The sequence below is a fragment of the Calidris pugnax genome, unplaced genomic scaffold (assembly GCF_001431845.1).
Source record: "Calidris pugnax isolate Ruff unplaced genomic scaffold, ASM143184v1 scaffold273, whole genome shotgun sequence".
Taxonomy (NCBI): domain Eukaryota; kingdom Metazoa; phylum Chordata; class Aves; order Charadriiformes; family Scolopacidae; genus Calidris; species Calidris pugnax.
In genome coordinates, this window is record NW_015094508.1 from 1,801,916 (window position 1) to 1,820,118 (window position 18,203).

The 18,203-nt window shown below is 45.1% G+C and overlaps 1 protein-coding gene across 1 annotated transcript in view; it reads right to left on the minus strand.

Moving 5' to 3' along the window:
- PGM5 (phosphoglucomutase 5) overlaps window positions 1-3,643 on the minus strand; it is a 70,484-nt gene extending 66,841 nt beyond the window's left edge. The window contains exon 1 of the mRNA XM_014965135.1: window positions 3,285-3,643. Within this exon, the coding sequence (XP_014820621.1) occupies window positions 3,285-3,545 (261 nt within the window). The 5' untranslated portion in view covers window positions 3,546-3,643. The remainder of the gene's footprint in view (window positions 1-3,284) is intronic.
- Window positions 3,644-18,203: the final 14,560 nt, after the last annotated feature.

Consider the following 18,203-nt stretch of genomic DNA (forward strand, 5'->3'; position numbering starts at 1 on the left):
TCTGCCTGGCTTTCCCCACACTGCCCCAACCTCACATGACGTGCAGTCCCTTACCCCAGCGTGTTTGTGACAGCCCCAGCTGCGTGACCCATCAAAGGGCCACCCTGGCTAGCCACCTTCAGCTCTGAACAGAAGGATTTGGTGGGGCACGTGCTGCTGATGGTTGCACAGCATGGAGCAGCCTGTAGCCATGGCCAGCGGAAGCCCCCGCAAGCTAGGGCTGTGGAGTGTGCACCTGCAACCCCAAGCTGGAGGGCAGGAGCCAGAGGGGCTGAAGATGAGAAGAAGGCAGGGCAAGCACCGGCAGCTGACCAGGCAGGGGGCCTCATCTCATTCCTTGTGCTGGGGCCCATGCCAACTGTGCTAGGCTGTTAACGCAGGGGGAATGCGGGGTGAGTCACCAAATTAGAACAAGGGGAACCTAGAGACTCTAAAGGGCAATACGTTTACAGTTGATAATAGAAAATCCCTTTTTATTTTTGTACTCGGCAGGCACAATTAACCATAAGACTCGGTATGTGTCTTCCAGGAAGGAGATTCAGGTTCAGTTTATCAGCACTATGTGGCCATCCCTCTCCTGGCACTCAGGGGTGGCTAAAGGTTTTGAATGCAACTTCAAGGCTGCCATACATTTCATCTGATCCTGCCCACACCCGCTCACTTCTTTCCTTGTGATAGTGGCTACATGCCTTCTAATGACATTAACCTCATCCAAAGGGAGAGATCTTTGCCCTCGGGAATATTCCCTTCCTCTCCCCCTCCTAACATAGCGCAGCACCAATCAAAGCCTTCAGGGAGAGTTAGGGACTTTCTCAGCAGGTATATTTTAACAGACAAAGAATAAAATATGCAAACAGTATTCACTAAGTAAATGTGAGGTATATGCATTTACAGTGTGCTTGAGAGAAATGTGAGAGTGAGCAGGTTGAGGGTGGGTAGATGGAGCTCCAGCACATGGAAATGAGAACCCTTTTCGGTATAGCATCAGAGAATAGTTTGGGTTGGAAGGGACCTTTAAAGGTCATCTAGTCCAACCTCACTGCAACAAGCAGGGTCATCTTCAACTGGATCAGGTTGCTCAGAGCCCCATCCAACCTGACCTTGAACGTTTCCAAGGATGGGGCATCTATAACCTCTCTGGGCAACCTGTTTGTAAAAAATGTTTTCCTTATATCTAGTCTAAATCTTCCCTCTTTTAGTTCAAAGCCATTATCCTTTGTCCTATCGCAACAGGTCCTGTTAAAAAGTTTGTCCCCGTCTTTTCCACAGGCCCCCTGTAAGTACTTAAAGGCCACATTAAGGTTACATAGCACCCCACCAGCTGGCCTGCTGAATTTGTGAGAACTGTATCATTAGCAAGAGTATCATGCTTGAATCCAGATATTTGTGGGGACTGTGAGCAGAGGAGCTTGGGGTTTGGGTTCAGAAAACACTAGGGAGGAACTGTGTTTCCAAGAAACTTGCAGTAACTTAAGAAAGGGGAAGCACCACCTCAGGAAGGTGCCAGAAACACATCAAACTGGCAATCTCTTGAGGTCAAAAAGATTTGATCTTCAGGGGAAACAAAGCAAAATGGGGAAAGTGACAGAAGCAGCAGGCAGGAGGCACGCTGACAGGAAAAATTAGTCAGGAAGGAGTCCTGAATACAGCATAATCTGGCTGACAAGCCCCTGGTCCTCTAAACCCTAAACTTCTTGTCTCCCACAATACATCAGTGCTTGTGGCCATCTTGTGGCTGTAACCCACTCTGTAGTTCTCACCAGTGTGCAAGGGCAAGCAAGGACCTCAGCCTCGGCAGGGCAGCTCTTGCTTTAGCTGTTGCTGTGCTTTATCCTGCTTGGTCAACAGGTACAATTTCCAGCAGCGAGGCTTTCTCCACCGAGCTACGCAGGGGAAGGGGCGAGGGAGCTGCACTCCTCTGGGTACCCTCCTACCTTCCTCACAACGCCCCACACACAGCCCAACTCCTGCTGCTCTGTGCCCACCGCTGGGGATGAAACACCACCACCCTGCCCTCATTGGTGTCCCCACCCTTGCCAGTGTGCCCCCCAAGAGCCCTCCTCACACCCTGGGCCACCTAAAACCTGGCCCCTACCAAAGTCCCTGTGCGAACAGCGAGTTTGCAATAGCTAGCCAGCACGTAGCACAGCCAGTCTCTCTGAAACCTCAGGCATCACTCAGCGTCTGCTAGACAGTATCAGCATGGTGAGTAAGTACATTAGGAATAAATTTTAATTGCTCATTATTTACACCAGGCTATATGGCTAAGCCATATAGCTTGTCGGTGACAAAAATTCACCAGGGGAAATTCAGACACATGCGGAGATTTGTTTCAAAGTTGACAGTTATAAAACAGGACTGCATTAAAAGAATTGAGCTTTTGACAAAAAATTAAGAAAAAGTAAATTCACTACAAAAAGAAAAGAAAACACCTATAAAATTGTATCACTTCTTTCGCCAGATCTAGAGAATCAATTTAGCCATCATAACAAGAGACAGCAGCTTCAACTCTGCTTTGAAGTAGAAACTGGAGGGCTACATTTGCTGGCATTTCCAGCTTTCTGTACATACATACACACCGACATATGAATGTGCATGTATCTTTCAGAAGACAACAGTTTTCTTCCCGAGTTCTTTTCTATTTTCAAACTGCACAAGTAAACCCATAACCCGCCTATCACAGAGGTTTTTGCCTATGCTGTCTTCTTGCATTTTGAAATTTGTTCACATGTGAACAGTAGAGAAGAAGGATTATTTTCTTAAGATGCAATCAAACTACTGAATTCCTCCTGAGGCAGTAATACCATTTTCCTTGAACACTTTAAAAAGAACCTGAGCAGTACCCACACGTCTGACACCTTCATTTCCCACACACTTATTTTTAATTCTGCCACATTTCTCCTGCAGAGTCAACCGTCTTTCTCAGCTCGCGTTCCTGCCTCAAGTCTAAAATAAGGTGTGAAACAGCACGGCACGGCCTGATGTCTCCTGAGGCTGTCACCATCACTTCCTCCACGCACAGATAAAGCCACCCATGCCCAAGCCGAGCGCCACAGCCTGTGAAGGACGTACGAGCCGGCACTTGGGGCTGACTCGGGCGCAGACCACCAAAACGCAAAGTTTCTCGCATTTTTATCGAGTAGCCATCGCTACTCGCCCTGTGCCATGACAAGGTCCACCCCCGCTCCTAGGGGACGGCTCCGCGCTCCCCCACCGGGCGGCCGAGGGGTGCCGGCCGTCGGGGAAGGCAGCCCCGAGGGGAGGGCGAGGGGGGCCCCGCTTACCCCGTTGGCCGCGGCCATCTGGACGACGATCTCGATGGCCGTCTTGCTGAAGTACCTGCCGTCGCTGCCCACCACCATGGTGCATCCCTGGCGGTCGCGGAGGTCGACGGAGGAGAGGAGGCTCTGCACGAAGTTGGGCAGGTAGTTGCGCTGGCTCTCGAAGAGCCCCGTGGGCCGCCGCAGCCCCCCGCCGCCCGTCGGCCGCTGGTCCTCGTACGGCGCCGTCGGCACCGTCAACACCGGGATGGGGGTCCTCTCCATGGCGGCGGCCGCCCGCCCGCCCGGCTGTGGCTCCGCTGGGGAGCGGCAGCCCCTCACGCAGGCTGCCTGGCCGACGGGCGGCGGGGGGAGCGGAGGGGCGGGCGTTTCTCTGCCGCGGGGTCGGGCTCCCCGACGGCCGGCCCCCCGAAAGGGCCGGAGGCGGGCTCGCTCAGCCCCCCTCGGTGGCCACCCCTCGCCCCTCCCGGCGGGGCCCCGCCGGCGCCTGCCGCCCCGCAAGGACGCCCCGGGGCTCGACAGTCCGCTGCCATCAGCAATGCGGCGGCCCCGGCCAAAAATAACCCTGGAAAGGGGAGCCGAGGATCGCGGTCTCCTGCCAGGGATGTAAGCGGAGGCAGCGGGGGGGAGAGGGCGAGCCGGGGCGGCACACTTGCTCGGGGGGATCACGCTCTGTCAGCGCTGGAGCCGTCCCCACCGACCCCCGCCGCCCCACCGGGCAGCGGGGAGGGCGGCCGGGGCGCCCCGGGGGCCGGGTGGGAAAGGGCCCTGGGGAGCACCTCCCGGCTGAAGGTCTGAAGGTCTGAAGGTCGGGGCAGCACCCACAGGGAGCAGAGGGTCGGTCATCGGGCCGGAGTGAGGCCGGGACGTGGTACCCTCCCGTTTGGCAGGCAAGGAAACCGAAAAACAAGCAACTAAAGAATGAACAAACCCTTTTGCTGCTAAATCCTAAGCGAGGGGAATGGATTTATTTTTTTTTTTAAACTATATCGCTCGAAAGAAAGGGGGTTTTTTATGTAGTAAGCAAGCTTCAGAGGTCATTTGAGTTTGGGTTTTCTCACAGCAGGAGCTGAGTATTACAGGAAGGGTCTGGTCTGATGGTAGGATAACTGATTGTGCTGGTTTCTGTCCAGGCTTTCTCCATGTGAGGCCCAGCAACCCTCTGAAGGTGTCTTTCCCTTTGAAGTACCGTAAGGTATTTCATAGCGATGTGGTGTGGCTGAGTTCATTGGCATATGTGGCCATTCTGCTCAAGTTCATTCTGCAGAGGTGGTGGCACTGGCAATTGCAAAGATGCCTGACATTTCCCAGTATAAAGGCTGTGTTTACAGACGCCTGTGACTGTCAAACATGAGCTGAAATTTTCCATCCAAATGCTTGTTTCACACGGGGCCCACACAACAATATTGTGCTGGGACAACTCTGTTGGCTGGAGAGCTGGAAAAAATAGTGGTGTTACCTAGATGTCCTTCTTATGCTTAAGAAATCCCTGGTGTAGACCTGCGCCTGAGCAGTCAGAAATCATTTTCTAAGGCTTTCTTCAGGTCTCTATGAAGGAGACTGCTCCTAAACTGCTCAGAAGCATGATCGACCATCACAGCTCAACAAGACACCACGTTAGCTGTGTGACAGGAGGTGGCCACACAAACATGGGGTAAAATCCTTTTGTCTGTTCCACAGACTAAGAGCTCATTAAGCGTCAGTGAGAGTCAACTAATGAATGGAACCAGAGGGACTCAGTCGTGGTTTTAAGCCCCATCTCTGCAAACTCCTTAGTTGTTTGTAGCAGATAGAGTATGATAGTTTAAGATATGATTGTCTGCTACTCATCCATCCCTTTGGCCATGACCACTGGCTGTGTTCACAGTAGAGCACTATGTATGCTACAGTAGGCAAGGCCCAACAGTTTACTTTCAATAAACTAATCCACTGAAGCAGATAAGGGAATTCTACCTCTGTTGAAGGAACACCTATATACTAGGCCATATACTCTGGCAGAAATCCAGAACAGGTACAGGGAAGCATAATCCCTTCTTTCTTTTTTGTTAGACCTCCTAATACGTAGTCCCATTTGTGGCTTCCTGCATTGATTCAGAATTTTAAATAGAAAAATGAAAAATTCTGCAGTACGGAAAATCCAGTTCTCCCATCCCTAATATAAATGTGCATTGGCACAGCTATAGATGAGGTTGTTGCACCGTAAATAATTTGGGGCACTGCCAGTAGTGAAGCCACGATATATAGTGTGCATTAGTGAAAGCTGAAATGGAATCAGATAACTGGTGTCTACCACAGTGAGCATCCAATAAGGAAACAGCAATGAAGGCTGAAAACATTAGAAACAACGTATGATAAGTTCCAAATGCCAAATAAGGGAAAACACATGACCAAAGTAAGAAGCAAAGTAATATAGCCTTCAAAAATGTGTTTTGCATTTGGAAGAAAATGTATCTGTTTGAATCAGTTTTAAAAACTCTGCCAACAGTGACATTCCCAGAATGCACTTTTAAGAGAGACAGTCAGTGACAGTTTTCCAGAACTGTTTGTCCTCACCCATGTTATTTGCATAAATGGTGCTGAAGAATAAAGATAAATTGTGCTTTGCAGTCCCTTCAAACATCACCTTGACAATGGCTCTACCAGGAGTGTAACGGGTTGTGAAGAATGCTGTAAATTTTTTAGTTCAAACTCAGGCTCTGCTTGAGATAAGTCCAAGCAAAAGTTTATGTGACCCCTCTTTTACTGTGATTCTTGTAATACTTTGCAAAACTCAGGTTCCCAAAGTCATGCTATTTCATGAGAAGCTCCAGTTTTGTTAAAAAAAAGATACAGCCTTCACTGTAGCAGTGTGAATCATAACAAAGTTTATGTAGAATCCTAAACATTCTAGTACAGAAGCTGAAGAAAAGGAAAAAAGGTTTACTTTAATAAATGCTTCTGTTTTCAGGTACCTGGATTAACATTATTTTGGCACATTTTTGCATGGGGATGTGCTTCGAATTCTTTCTTATAGCAATGCAAGTCCCACAGGCAGTTCTGCTCTGAGCATATTTTATTGAAAAGTGGAGGTCTCTGTAAATGGACAATATTGTAGTGCATTAAATGATTACTGTTATGTATCTCTAACAAAGGAATAATTATCAATATGGGATAATATTAAAAGCCTGGAATCTCTTCTTGGAAAACAACAGCTAAATATATTCTTAGTATTACCATAGTGTGTTGTGCGTTAGTTTTGTGATAAATGATTTTTCCTCAAACAGGATTCCAATTAGAGTTTACAATTTATTAAACGAGTAAAGACAAGCAAACAGCGCTGGGTGCACCGGGAGTCTCCGCTCAACCAAGGCACACACGTGCAAGTCCCGTTTTGGGTTTATATCGCTTCTCCTAATACATATTCATACAAAGGTTGGCCTATGCTAATGATAGGCGTGTTTTCTTTGGCGCATGCCCTCCTCACCTTCTGGAATCTTCTGTGACTCCTACCCGGTGACGGTGGGTAAAGTAGTTTTCCTTGGCTCGCCCCCAGGATGACCCCCGACTCCAGGCGTGCGCCCCACAGACCCCTCCCGCTCAGCACCACGCGGCCAGTAACAAAAACTGGTTTCCTTAGGGGTCCTTACAAGAAACAGAAACTACATACATACAATCCTGCTTCTCCCAAGCCCATGGTCATACAAGGACAAACAGAACAGTTAAAGATATTAACACGAATCAGGTGAACACATTTCACAGTTTTCAAAAGGTTGTTAAGATAGAAAACAACTTAATGGAGTGATAGGATACATGTTAAATTTGTTCCATTTCCAAGTAAAACAATCAGCTTTCTGACTGCCAATTTTGCAGGCTTGGTTTGACATCTGCTATCTAGTTCAGGAACATTGTCATTTACTTTGATTCTTAAAGCTCTTTAATACCCAAGCCTTAAGAGGTTTACCGTAACTAATTTGTCTTGTGCAATTGACAGAGTCAATGTTAATTGTCAATGTTAATTGACATAATTTCTGTGTTTCCTCAGCTTTTTTATCAGCATTGTACTGGTGCCTTTCTTTGTCCCTTTAGGTTTACTGTGCTGGGCATTGGATTGTTGTCTGTGTTGACTCAAAGGAAAGAAACCTGTCCCGCAGCAACAGAAGCCCTCTGTAGCCCACAACTGCTTCTGATTGGGTTGTTATGATCTGGTGGATATCACAACTCAGTGACCCTGTTTTCTGGAAATTATACTTAATCACCAGAAAAAGGCTGTATTTCACTACAGCTGGCAGTTTCTAATTACTGTGAAACAGGGCAATTGTTCTAAGGAAACATTTTCACACAAACCTACATGCAAATTGACTTACAAAGCCCAGACAAGAGACATTCCTTGGAAAACTTCTCATAATTGACAACTGATTTACTGATATATCAGCAACTCATGATATTGTACAAGTCAGGTCTGACTTACAAAATTGCCTGTTACTATCCATCGAATCAGGAGAAATAAGGAAAGAAGGAAAGGACTGAGGAAGGAAGATCACCAGTCATTAACCTAACAGAGAAAGCAACTTTTGTAAAAAGAGCATACCCTCAAAACGCACAAAGACTGAGCTGCATAAAGTTCATTCAAATAGTTTTGTGCATAAAAGAGTAAATCAAGATAAATATGCATTTCAAAAGTCTATCAATATGCCCCAAATTAGCACTCTGGATGTCTTAGAATCACTAGCAATTTTTTGTTTTCCATCATTACCAACAGACCAGTCCCATCATTCTTGTTTTCAACAAGTAATTCCATAGAAATACTCAGTCAAACACATGGAATGCCAAGCTATGAGGTGTTATGCAACGGTGTGAACAACAGATCCATCATGTGATGGTTATTGCCAGAAATCCTGAAATCCAGGATATAGTGGATATGTGTCTGCACAAATTACAGCTTCTCATTAGGCAGCCTGTCCGGATTAGCACAGGGGGAACAAGGGGTGGAATAAATGCTGCATTGATAAAAAGACTTTCAGTAATATATGATTCAAGTTTTTCCCAGTATTGTTCAGTAACCTTTGTTTAACAGCTGCGAGATTCAATCATTCAAATAAGCTGTAAAATTTATACAATTCTTTGGGCACACACACTAGCCACCAATATTTGGAGTCAGGACATCTGCAGAGGGCATCTTCTGGGAAGAAAGTAACTTGGGTTCATGTTGGAATTTATACAAAGATGTGAGATTATTTTTTTTTCTGTGTGGGAATTAAAAATAAATGAATACCAGAAAGTTTGGGACAGAATGATGAACCGTCAGCACATGCGATGTTTGTTGCTGTCATTTAATTAGATACAGATTGGGAAGTAATATGAGTCAAGGGTGGAAAGAGCTATGATGGGGATGAGGAAGGGAAAAAAGGAAAGGCTGGGAACAGGAAAGAGCTACACAGTTTAGTGGTCTCCTTTCTTGTGGGAGGAGAAGGCAGTTGGAGAGGACACTCCGCAATACGATCCCCTCCCCCCACAATGAATATAGCAGAGATGCGATCCCAAAAAATCAAAGACATCTGACCATGTGAGTTCTTCAAAAAATCTGGAAATGTACTTAAGCCATCTAAAATACTAACATTCTCAAATATTAAAACTTTAATTCCTGCTCAGGAAGTGACAGATTTCTGAGTCCAACACCAGTTTGGTGTGGAATGATGAATATGGAAGGATGCTTCACACCCACACCCTTACTTTTACCCACTGTCAAGAGACTCATTCTCTTTTTCTTTTTTTTTTTTTTTCCTAACTGCAAATAAGCAAGTTAATTAATCTTACTAGTTGTAAAATTAAGCATGCAGTCACCACAGTCTTGCTAGGCGGTGTGATGGATATAGATACATTCTGTTTAAGAATCTGCCTGTACTGCCAAGTAAGCGCCGTGTCATCAAGGCCTGATTTAGCAGGAGCTTACTCCATATCCACTGTTGCACCCTTCCATTTATGGCTATTTACCAATTATGTCACAAGTTGGGAGTGGAAACTTCTCTCATACGACTGGCATCCTCGCACACGATACGCGAAGGAGAAAACACAACCTACAAACCAGCCTTACTGCCGCGGACCTGCAGATTTCAGGTCTGATTTTCAGAGGAGTGGGAAACAGGTACTACCACTGCATCCAGTCAGCGTGACACAAGACCAGCCCCTCCAGGCTGTAGCGCTCAGGTGATGTCATGTTCTATAACCATGACAAAATGCACCTAACAGGTACTGTCAACTGAGTGGCCTCTTCCACATGGTCACCCCCTTGAGCATGCAGAACCTTGGCATACGAATTCCTACCTGATCTAAAGTCCCCTCCTTACAAGCTAGCATGTTTTCTGTGGGTGTCGATCCTTTTCAGTGGTGCAATTACTGAGGAAAATGAAAATCTCAGATGAGGCCCGATGGTTTGCTTCTGGGATCTGGGCAGTGATAGTACAGCAGTGAAACATACATTTCAACTATATCCTGGCAATCTCTCTACCAGCCCGGGGATGCCAGGCAGTAAAGGTAACAGAGAAAATGCTGGGTTTCTTGCTGTACTAACAGATCGGTACACGAAGCACCGACTGAATTTGTGGTACAGACCTACTGTCCACCCATTTTAAAAGCCTGGTATTTTTAACATGAAGTCAAAGTATATACAAAGCTTGAAAACACCGAGCAGGAAAAGAAAGTTCCCCTGTCACCCCTTCTGATAACAAACATGTCTGAAGGGAGATGCACACTTAAGGAAATGATTGCTTGTTACAGACATTCCTTGTCTTACATATACTGGCTTCTGCAAAAATATATCAAGGTAAGAAAAGCAAACCATCATCACCCCTGCTCAGAGTCACAGCATCTCTGACAAGGACTCAAGGCTGAAACTATTCAGTGCCAAGCAACTTCCCATGATATTTGAAAAATCATGGCAGTCAGGTGAAGTCCCTACGGACTGGAAGAAGGAGAACATCAAACCCATATTTAAAAAGGGTAGAAAGGAGGACCCTGGGAACTACCGACCTGTCAGCCTCACCTCTGTGCCTGGGAAGATCATGGAACAGATCCTTCTAGGTGCCATGCTTGGGCACAGGAAGGACAGGGAGGTGATGCAGGACAGCCGACATGGCTTTACTAGGGGCAAGTCCTGCCTGATGAACCTAGTGGCCTTCTATGATAAAGTGACTAGGTCAGTAGCTAAGGGACGACCTATGGATGTGATCTATCTGGACTTCTGTAAGGCCTTTGACACGGTCCCCCATGACATCCTGTTTGCCATATTGGAGGGGTACGGATTTGATGGGTGGACTGTTCAGTGGATAAGGAACTGGCTAGATGGTTGCATCCAGAGGGTGGTACTCAATGGCTCGAAATCCAGATGGAGAGCAGTGACAAGTGCTGTCCCTCAAGGGTCTGTGCTGGGACCAATACTGTTTAACATTTTTATCAATGATATAGACAGAGGGATTAAAGGCACCGTCAGCAAGTTTGCAGATGACACCAAGCTGTGTGGTGTTGTTGATAGACCAGAGGGATAGAACATCATCCAGAAGGACCTGGAGAGGTGGGCCCAGGTGAACCTCATGAGGTTCAACAAGAACAAGTGCAAGGTTCTGCACCTGGGCCGGAACAATCCTCGCCATCAGTACAGACAAGGGGGTGAGGTATTAGAAAGCAGCCCTGAGGAAAGGGACTTGGGGGTGCTGGTGGACGAGAAGCTGGACATGAGCAAGCAGTGGGCACTCGCAGCCCAGAAAGCCGATCACATCCTGGGCTGCATCCAAAGATGCGTTGCCAGCAGGTCCAGAGAGGTGATTCTGCCACTTTGCTCTGCTCTGGTGAGATCTCACCTGGAGTATTGTGTGCAGGTCTGGAGCCCTCAATATAGGAAAAGACATGGGCCTGATGGAGAGGGTCCAGAGGAGGGCCATGAGGATGATCAGGGGATTGGAGCGCCTCTGCTACGAGGACAGGCTGAGGGAGCTGGGGTTGTTCAGCCTGGAGAAGAGGAGGCTCCGGGGAGACCTAATAGCAGCCTTCCAGTACCTGAAGGGAGCCTACAGGAAGGCTGGGGAGACCCTGTTTACAAAGGCCTGCAGCGACAGGATGAGGGGCAATGGCTTTAAGCTGGAGGGGAACAGATTTAGATTGGAGATTAGGAGAAAGTTCTTTACTGTGAGGGTGGTGGAGCACTGGAACAGGTTGCCCAGGGAGGTGGTTGAGGCCCCTTCCCTGGAGATATTCAAGGAGAGGCTCGACGAGGCCCTGGGCAACCTGGTCTAGTTGGGGGTGTCCCTGCTGACTGCGGGGGGGTCGGACTAGATGACCTTTGGAGGTCCCTTCCGGCCTGGGAAATTCTATGATTCTGTGATTCTATGATTCTATGATTCTATTCAGGAATACAACAGAAATGGAAGAATATGGGGGGGGAGGGGGGAGTGTGTGGCATAGAGGATAGGGAAGGGAGAGAGGTTGACTTAAATACCAGGGTTTTTTCTGAGCTTTTGGGGAACTCAAATTATTTAAGTCCCTCCATTCAACAACCAAGTTCACTGGCCTTTTATAAGGCAATCTGAGACCTAGGGGATAAAAACCCCTATTTTAAGAAAGTATCCCAGACAGAACTCCAGCAATTCCTTAAAAAATGTTATCACTTTACATAGTCGCTTAAAGGTTTCCCTTGTTTGTTTTTGCACCCACTGAAAAAAACATTGTTAACATTACTCTTCACTGTGTGCTGCTTCTGGCTCTGCCATTTGGAAGAATACCATTGGATAAAGCCCTTGGGATTCTTCTCTTTTTTAAGAGTTCCCCTCTCTCTCATGTCAGGGGTCAAGTAATTTTTCAGCATACATACTCGAAGTTCTAGCTGACAAATTGATTTTGCCAGGAAGCTTATTTTATCCTCTGACTATAGCTTATGAAAAGAAGAAAAAATTCTTACAGCAATATACTCTCTGCTAAACAACCTCTCCATATTCAGGTGGCTCTGGTTGTTTCTTTGGCCAGCAATGAGGTTAGGTAAAAATAAAAGCAGTACTTTGATAAAAATAATCCAGAAAGAATCATTGACTTTAAGATCCAGAAAAAAAAGCCCGCCAGACAAAATGAGAGAAAGGTATAAATTTCAAGATCCTGCAAGACATCTGCATCCAAGTCCTGATTTGTGGCTGAGAACTTCACCCAACTGCAGGTGCCACCAGCAATGTGGAAAGTGGTCGAGTAGCGCCTCCTTCTGTGGGCATGCCTGGTCTATCTTAAAGTCTGTTCTTCGTGGGTCTGTCCACAGGAAAAGTCTGATTTATTTTTCCCTTCTGTATCTTCTGGCTCATCTCTGAGGCATTCACTCTCAGTTCTCAGGACCTGCAAGCCAGGAAGGGTGCTCAGCTAGGGATATCTATTTGGATATAGGTTTTGGGGCACCAGTAGGCAGAAAAACTAGCTTTTTGGTTTTGATGTGTCTTCTGCTCCTGGTCTTGCCTGACCTTTCTCTGGTCTTTATCTTCAGACAAATCCAAGGTAACTTCAGATTTTCTTATTTAGATTCTGTCAAAGTGTAAGTGGAAGAAAAATTTTATGTATTCTGGAAAATTAGTATAGTTGTTCTTGGCAATTGCAATAGAAAGTTAGATAAAATAAAATATTAATTGCAGGTATTAAGTAAGGCATTTCCTTAAGATTCCCAGAAACACTGAGTTAATGTGTATTCATACCTGCAGTCCACATGTGGGTTGAGGTCTTGAAGCTTACTGCTGCAGAAACTAATCTGTCGTGGAACTGGCTTGCTCAAGTCTGTCCTATTTAGACCATAATGTGCTTTTAGAGATGCTTTTAGAGAAGTTACATGCTCTTTATTTCTTTACTCTAGGATTACAACTTCTTTTTACTAGGAGATTCCCCCTGCACAGAAGTAGAGCTGTTTGAGCCTACCACTTTTAGCGAGGGTGCTGGTTTGGCTTGCTCTTGTTGGCCTTTGCCTGACAGGTTTTACTTTGGATCAAATTATGTCAATGACGCCCCTTCCAACCTCTCCCACAGCCACACAACTAACCAGCAAACACCCTAACAAAGTGGCAGTTTCCTGGGGTTTCTGGACCTATATTTTTAGCTTTTCTCCAGTGCTGAAGCTATCCCTGCCGTAATAATTCTTCTGAGGTAATCTTGGGCCAGAGTTCACAAGTTTGTCTTTCAGCCTTCCCAAGATCACATTCAAGTGGAAAGGGCTAGAAGCATACTGGAAAATATGTGACTATTTAACTTTCTCCTTTATAATATACATTGTTATAACACGGATTGTTAAAAAGAAGTTCACATAAATTTGGAAGCGGGTCTTTGTGGACTCCACATCACCTTGTCTTAGTGTTATCTCTTAATCAAGGGTGTATTATGACCCAGCCTCATTTCTCATCCGTCCTACCCTTTTCCAACAGCACTGTGTTCATCCATTCCCAAATGCCAAAGCTTGGGCAGATGGCAGTAATACAGGTTTAGCACTTGTGGTCTTCCTGGTTTTCTGGTGTTTTTTCTGATGTCTGAGTGGACAGTCCTGTCCAGTGCACGTGTCACCTCACAAGCGTCCGTGTAACTGCCTTTAAACATCGTGAAGCAGAGGTGACAGCTCTTCAAAGAGTACAAATTGATGCAGCTTTATTGATACCTACAGAGCTGAACTGGGCAATAAGAACTGTAACTCAGCACATCATGCATGATATATTACAGATGTGAGTGATACCATGAGATTTTCTGCACTGCTGTCCATTCTGTAGCAACAATAATATCTGTGGGGGAAAAAAATTAACTGTAAAGATAACACTGTCTCCACTGTGGTTGAAGAAGGTGATCAAAGGTATCCCTCTTACTGTGGTTGTGGGGATGGAAAGCTAATGCTTATCTTCTCAGGCACCTTTGACATCATCATCATCTTGTAATGATATCAACAAAGTCATTCAAAAAGTCATCCAAAAAATGAGGTCAGAATTCTCTTAGTTTTAGAAGAAAGAGGAAAACATTTGGAAGGAAAAAAAAATCTCAGTATGATTTTAGAATGAACTATCATTAAAAGGATACAGGCTTTTTGTTATTCATAAATCTTTACTACCTGGAAAAGAGCATAAAACTACAATCGGAATTTCCCAGGAGAAAACTGAAGCGGCATTGTTGCAGAGTGAACAAACAGTTCCTGAAATAAATATTACCACTAGATGCCAGCAAATACCCTTTTTCTGTTACATTTTCTTTAGTTTGTGCAGCTCAACTATCAGAAGGCAAAAATAGGCAAAGAAATCCCGTGTTAAGGGAGCAGCTGGGATAAATCACCATTTGGAAACAAATTCTGTTCCCCCCGGAGACGACTAGATGACCTTTAAAGGTCACTTCTAACCCAAACCATTCTATGATTCTATGATTCTATGATTATAACTGGGTCCTTCTGGAAAACAGTTTTAATGTCATATCAACACAACCTTTGCTCAGATAGCCCCCAATACATTAAAGGCAGCTGTATTAGTGTAAGAAAGGCATCAGAGTTTCTCAAAAAACGAGCAACCTTAAATGGATACCAAAGTTCAAATTCTAGAGGAAACGAGGCTTTACTTCAGCTAGCTAGCCTTCCTTTTCATTCAAGAAGGAACTGCCACAAAAAGTATCCATAGCAAAAAGGCTTTTGGAAGAAAAAAAAGACTGAAGAAGAAGGGCTCATTGTAAGGTTGGCACAGTTTTGGTAACAGGACGAGTCAGCCACAAAGATGCAACCTTCTCTACTTGCCTTCTGAAAAAAAAGACAGAAGCTGTTCCTAGCAGTGGAAAGGACAGTCAATTTATAACCTAGGGAAGTAAAGTTAATTCTTAGGAAAGAAGAGCAAATTAACATAAGCAGATTTGCTTCACACTTGGATTTCTGAATACCAGTTTTCTAATAAAACTGAAAGTAAAAAATGGGGTTTTTTAAAGATCAGATTTACCCTGCCCCCAAAGTTTGCTGTCATATACAAGGCTATCCATTTCTCTGCCCCTTAAACTAACCAGTTTGACAGCAGCTAAAATAAGGAACTCATGAATATCGACACTCAGATAATTTTAAAAGATACTGTGTAGCATATGTGGCTTTTCTGGATAATGTGGTAGGGGAAATGAAGTTTGACACCTTAAGGACTTCAAACCATAAAACTCAGAAATACAGAATTAGCAACGAATGTGTGCAGTCAGTGCTTATAAAACGCAGGGCAGACATAGTGGATGTTTCCAGGGATGGAGCAAGGGCAGAAGAAAATGCTGGAGATAGAAATGACAACTGCCTCTGAGTGCTAGGACAACATTTATAACTACATGCTTCTACTGGCCCTAGGTTATTCCCTAAAATGCAAGAGAGGCAACTGTGTTTCTGAAATTCCTAAACACTGCTGGCTACTGTCCTTGGCTGGGGCTCACTGCCCCAGGAAGGGAAAAGCTCTGTGCTGGCGATGGACAACTGCTTTTTTAACTCAGTGCAAAGCCTACATCCTGCATGGGGTGTTGTGAACATTACTATAGTAACATCCAATTTTACTGGACATCACTGTAACATGTATTGTCCCTCTGGACTGCTGGAGAAAGAATTTTTGGAGATATTTAATGATGTAATTCACAGAGAATAAATGTGAAAGTCATGGTTTTAGTTGTCTGCTGCTTCTCTTGCACTTGAGATTCCCAAACTGGTTTACATACAATGACCACAGCAAGCAATTCCTAACTAATGGGTATCTCACACTAAACTCGGGACTCAAAATGCCTCCTTGGGAAACAGCCTCGCAGCACACAGCAGCACAATCTCTTCCCCTACCAAAGGACTTGGGCTGCCAGGAACAGCTCTCATGGCAAGAGATTTCCTGTCCCAAGACACACAGCTGCATTCTGACCTTCACAGAAAAAATACTTGACTGCCACTGCATTGGACAGTAATTGGCACATCTCCCAGATAATAAAGGAAAAACTTGCTTTACTAGAAAAAGCAATGCAACTACCAGACTTAAGGGCTTAATGAATCTGTCACATATCTTTATGTTTAGAAAGTCTGAGAGTCCATTTTAAGTAACTACAGAAAATGTGGAAGTACTTTCTTTTCCCTGCCATGTGCCAGTCCTTGGATACCCACAAGTCTTACAGCTCAGGTAAAGGCTTGCATAGGGAAAAGGCTCAGACCCTGGGAGACAGCACAAGGGACAGACAGAAAGTGCAAACCTGGTGTGGCTGGGAGGGAGTGCATGGGTGGAAAGGGGACAACAGTGGGAGGGACTCTAGTCCCATCTCCCAGTGAGGATCCCCCCATGGGGAGTCATACAGCAGCTAAACCAGTGGCAAACCCCTGTGACAAGTTCCATACAAGTGGATCGTGTCAACAGTGGTACAAAATCTCATTAAAGCTGAAGTAAATCTCGCCTTCCCCCCAGAGGTCTGGACCTGAGGTTGTGGTTAAACATGCAACTTGAGGTCCATCAAATGACCCTTATTTCTCAACAGAAAAGTCCAGTATGCTGCTGATAACAGAGGCAATAAGTCAGCGACAAGTTGGGCTTGCATAACACCCAAGACCTCCAAGCCTCGCTTCCAAGATTTATTATCTTGCAGGAAAACATAGGAACGCCTGACCACAGTGGGAACATTGGTGGTTGGGGCATAGCCCTGAAACCCGCCTCCTGTGGATTTACCTTGCCCATGGAACAGCTCAGGTACTGAAAATTAACTGCTACCCAACTTCACAGACACAGTGAGACTTTGCTCTGCTGCCAGTGCCTGGCAAGGTGTCTGTGGTAACAAGGCACAAACATATGGCAATGGTTTGTGGGTAGAGTATCCACTTTAAATACTGTTTGCTTCAAAGGCACCATAAATTTTGGACATGGCAGCATTTGCCATTGCAATGTGATGTGGTTTTGACCATGCTACCAAAAGAGTTGCTGGTTAACCTCTCACATGACTGAGCCAGAGGTGTCGTATTTAAAACCTCAGCAGTGATTGGGCAACCTTTGATATCACAGAATCATAGAATGGTTTGGGTTGGAAGTGACCTTTAAAGGTCATCTAGCCCAGCCCCCCACTATGCTATATATATATGCTCTGTATGCTATATATATATATATATGCTACGTATACTACACAACTCTCTCAAACTAAGTAACAACGTTACTCAACATCTGTCTGAAATCGGAAAATGCTTAGGGGAAAGAGAAATAAAAATGATACACAGCAGTATTACACTGATTCAGTTAATGAGGGGGAAACAACCCTTATTCAGTGTCATCAATCCAATGGCTGGTCATCAAAAGATGCCAGTGTGCTGCAATGGATGTTATACCTATCTTAATAATCACTGTATTGCTATTGGTAGTAAGTTTATTAATGGTTTGTTATCTTAAAACTCAAATAGTAGATATGATTGAAACATTAATTCAAGTTAAAATGCAGTTATATAATATGACTTCCCTGCATGTTACAGTAAAACAACCTGGCATATTTCATCAGTAGCTCCAGGAATACAGTAACAAGGAACACAAACCATGAAGTGTATTCTACAGTGATATCCTACTTTGATTTAAGGACCTCAGGTAACTGAGGCTCTAGGTTGCTTCAAACAGTTAAACATCTGAAAGAAAACATCGGCTTTCCTCTGCTCTGAATGTGTGTAGATCCCACTGTAGTCTTCAGGTCTGGGTGTCACCTCTGCTGCTAGGCTAAGAACACTTCAATCTGTGAAAAGTCTTTCACAGTGGTGATTAAAATAACTGACAAATGGTGCAGACAAAAAAACCATTATAGAAGCATACCATTGGAATAAAAAGCCCAAGCCTCCAGGTGATTCTGAAAGCTAAAGGCTATTTCTAGAGCTGTGAATTCATCTTAGCAGATGTTCTGCTTCATTCCTAGTAGAAAAAACAGAGACCAGAAGTGTCCACTTTCTCAAGGGGC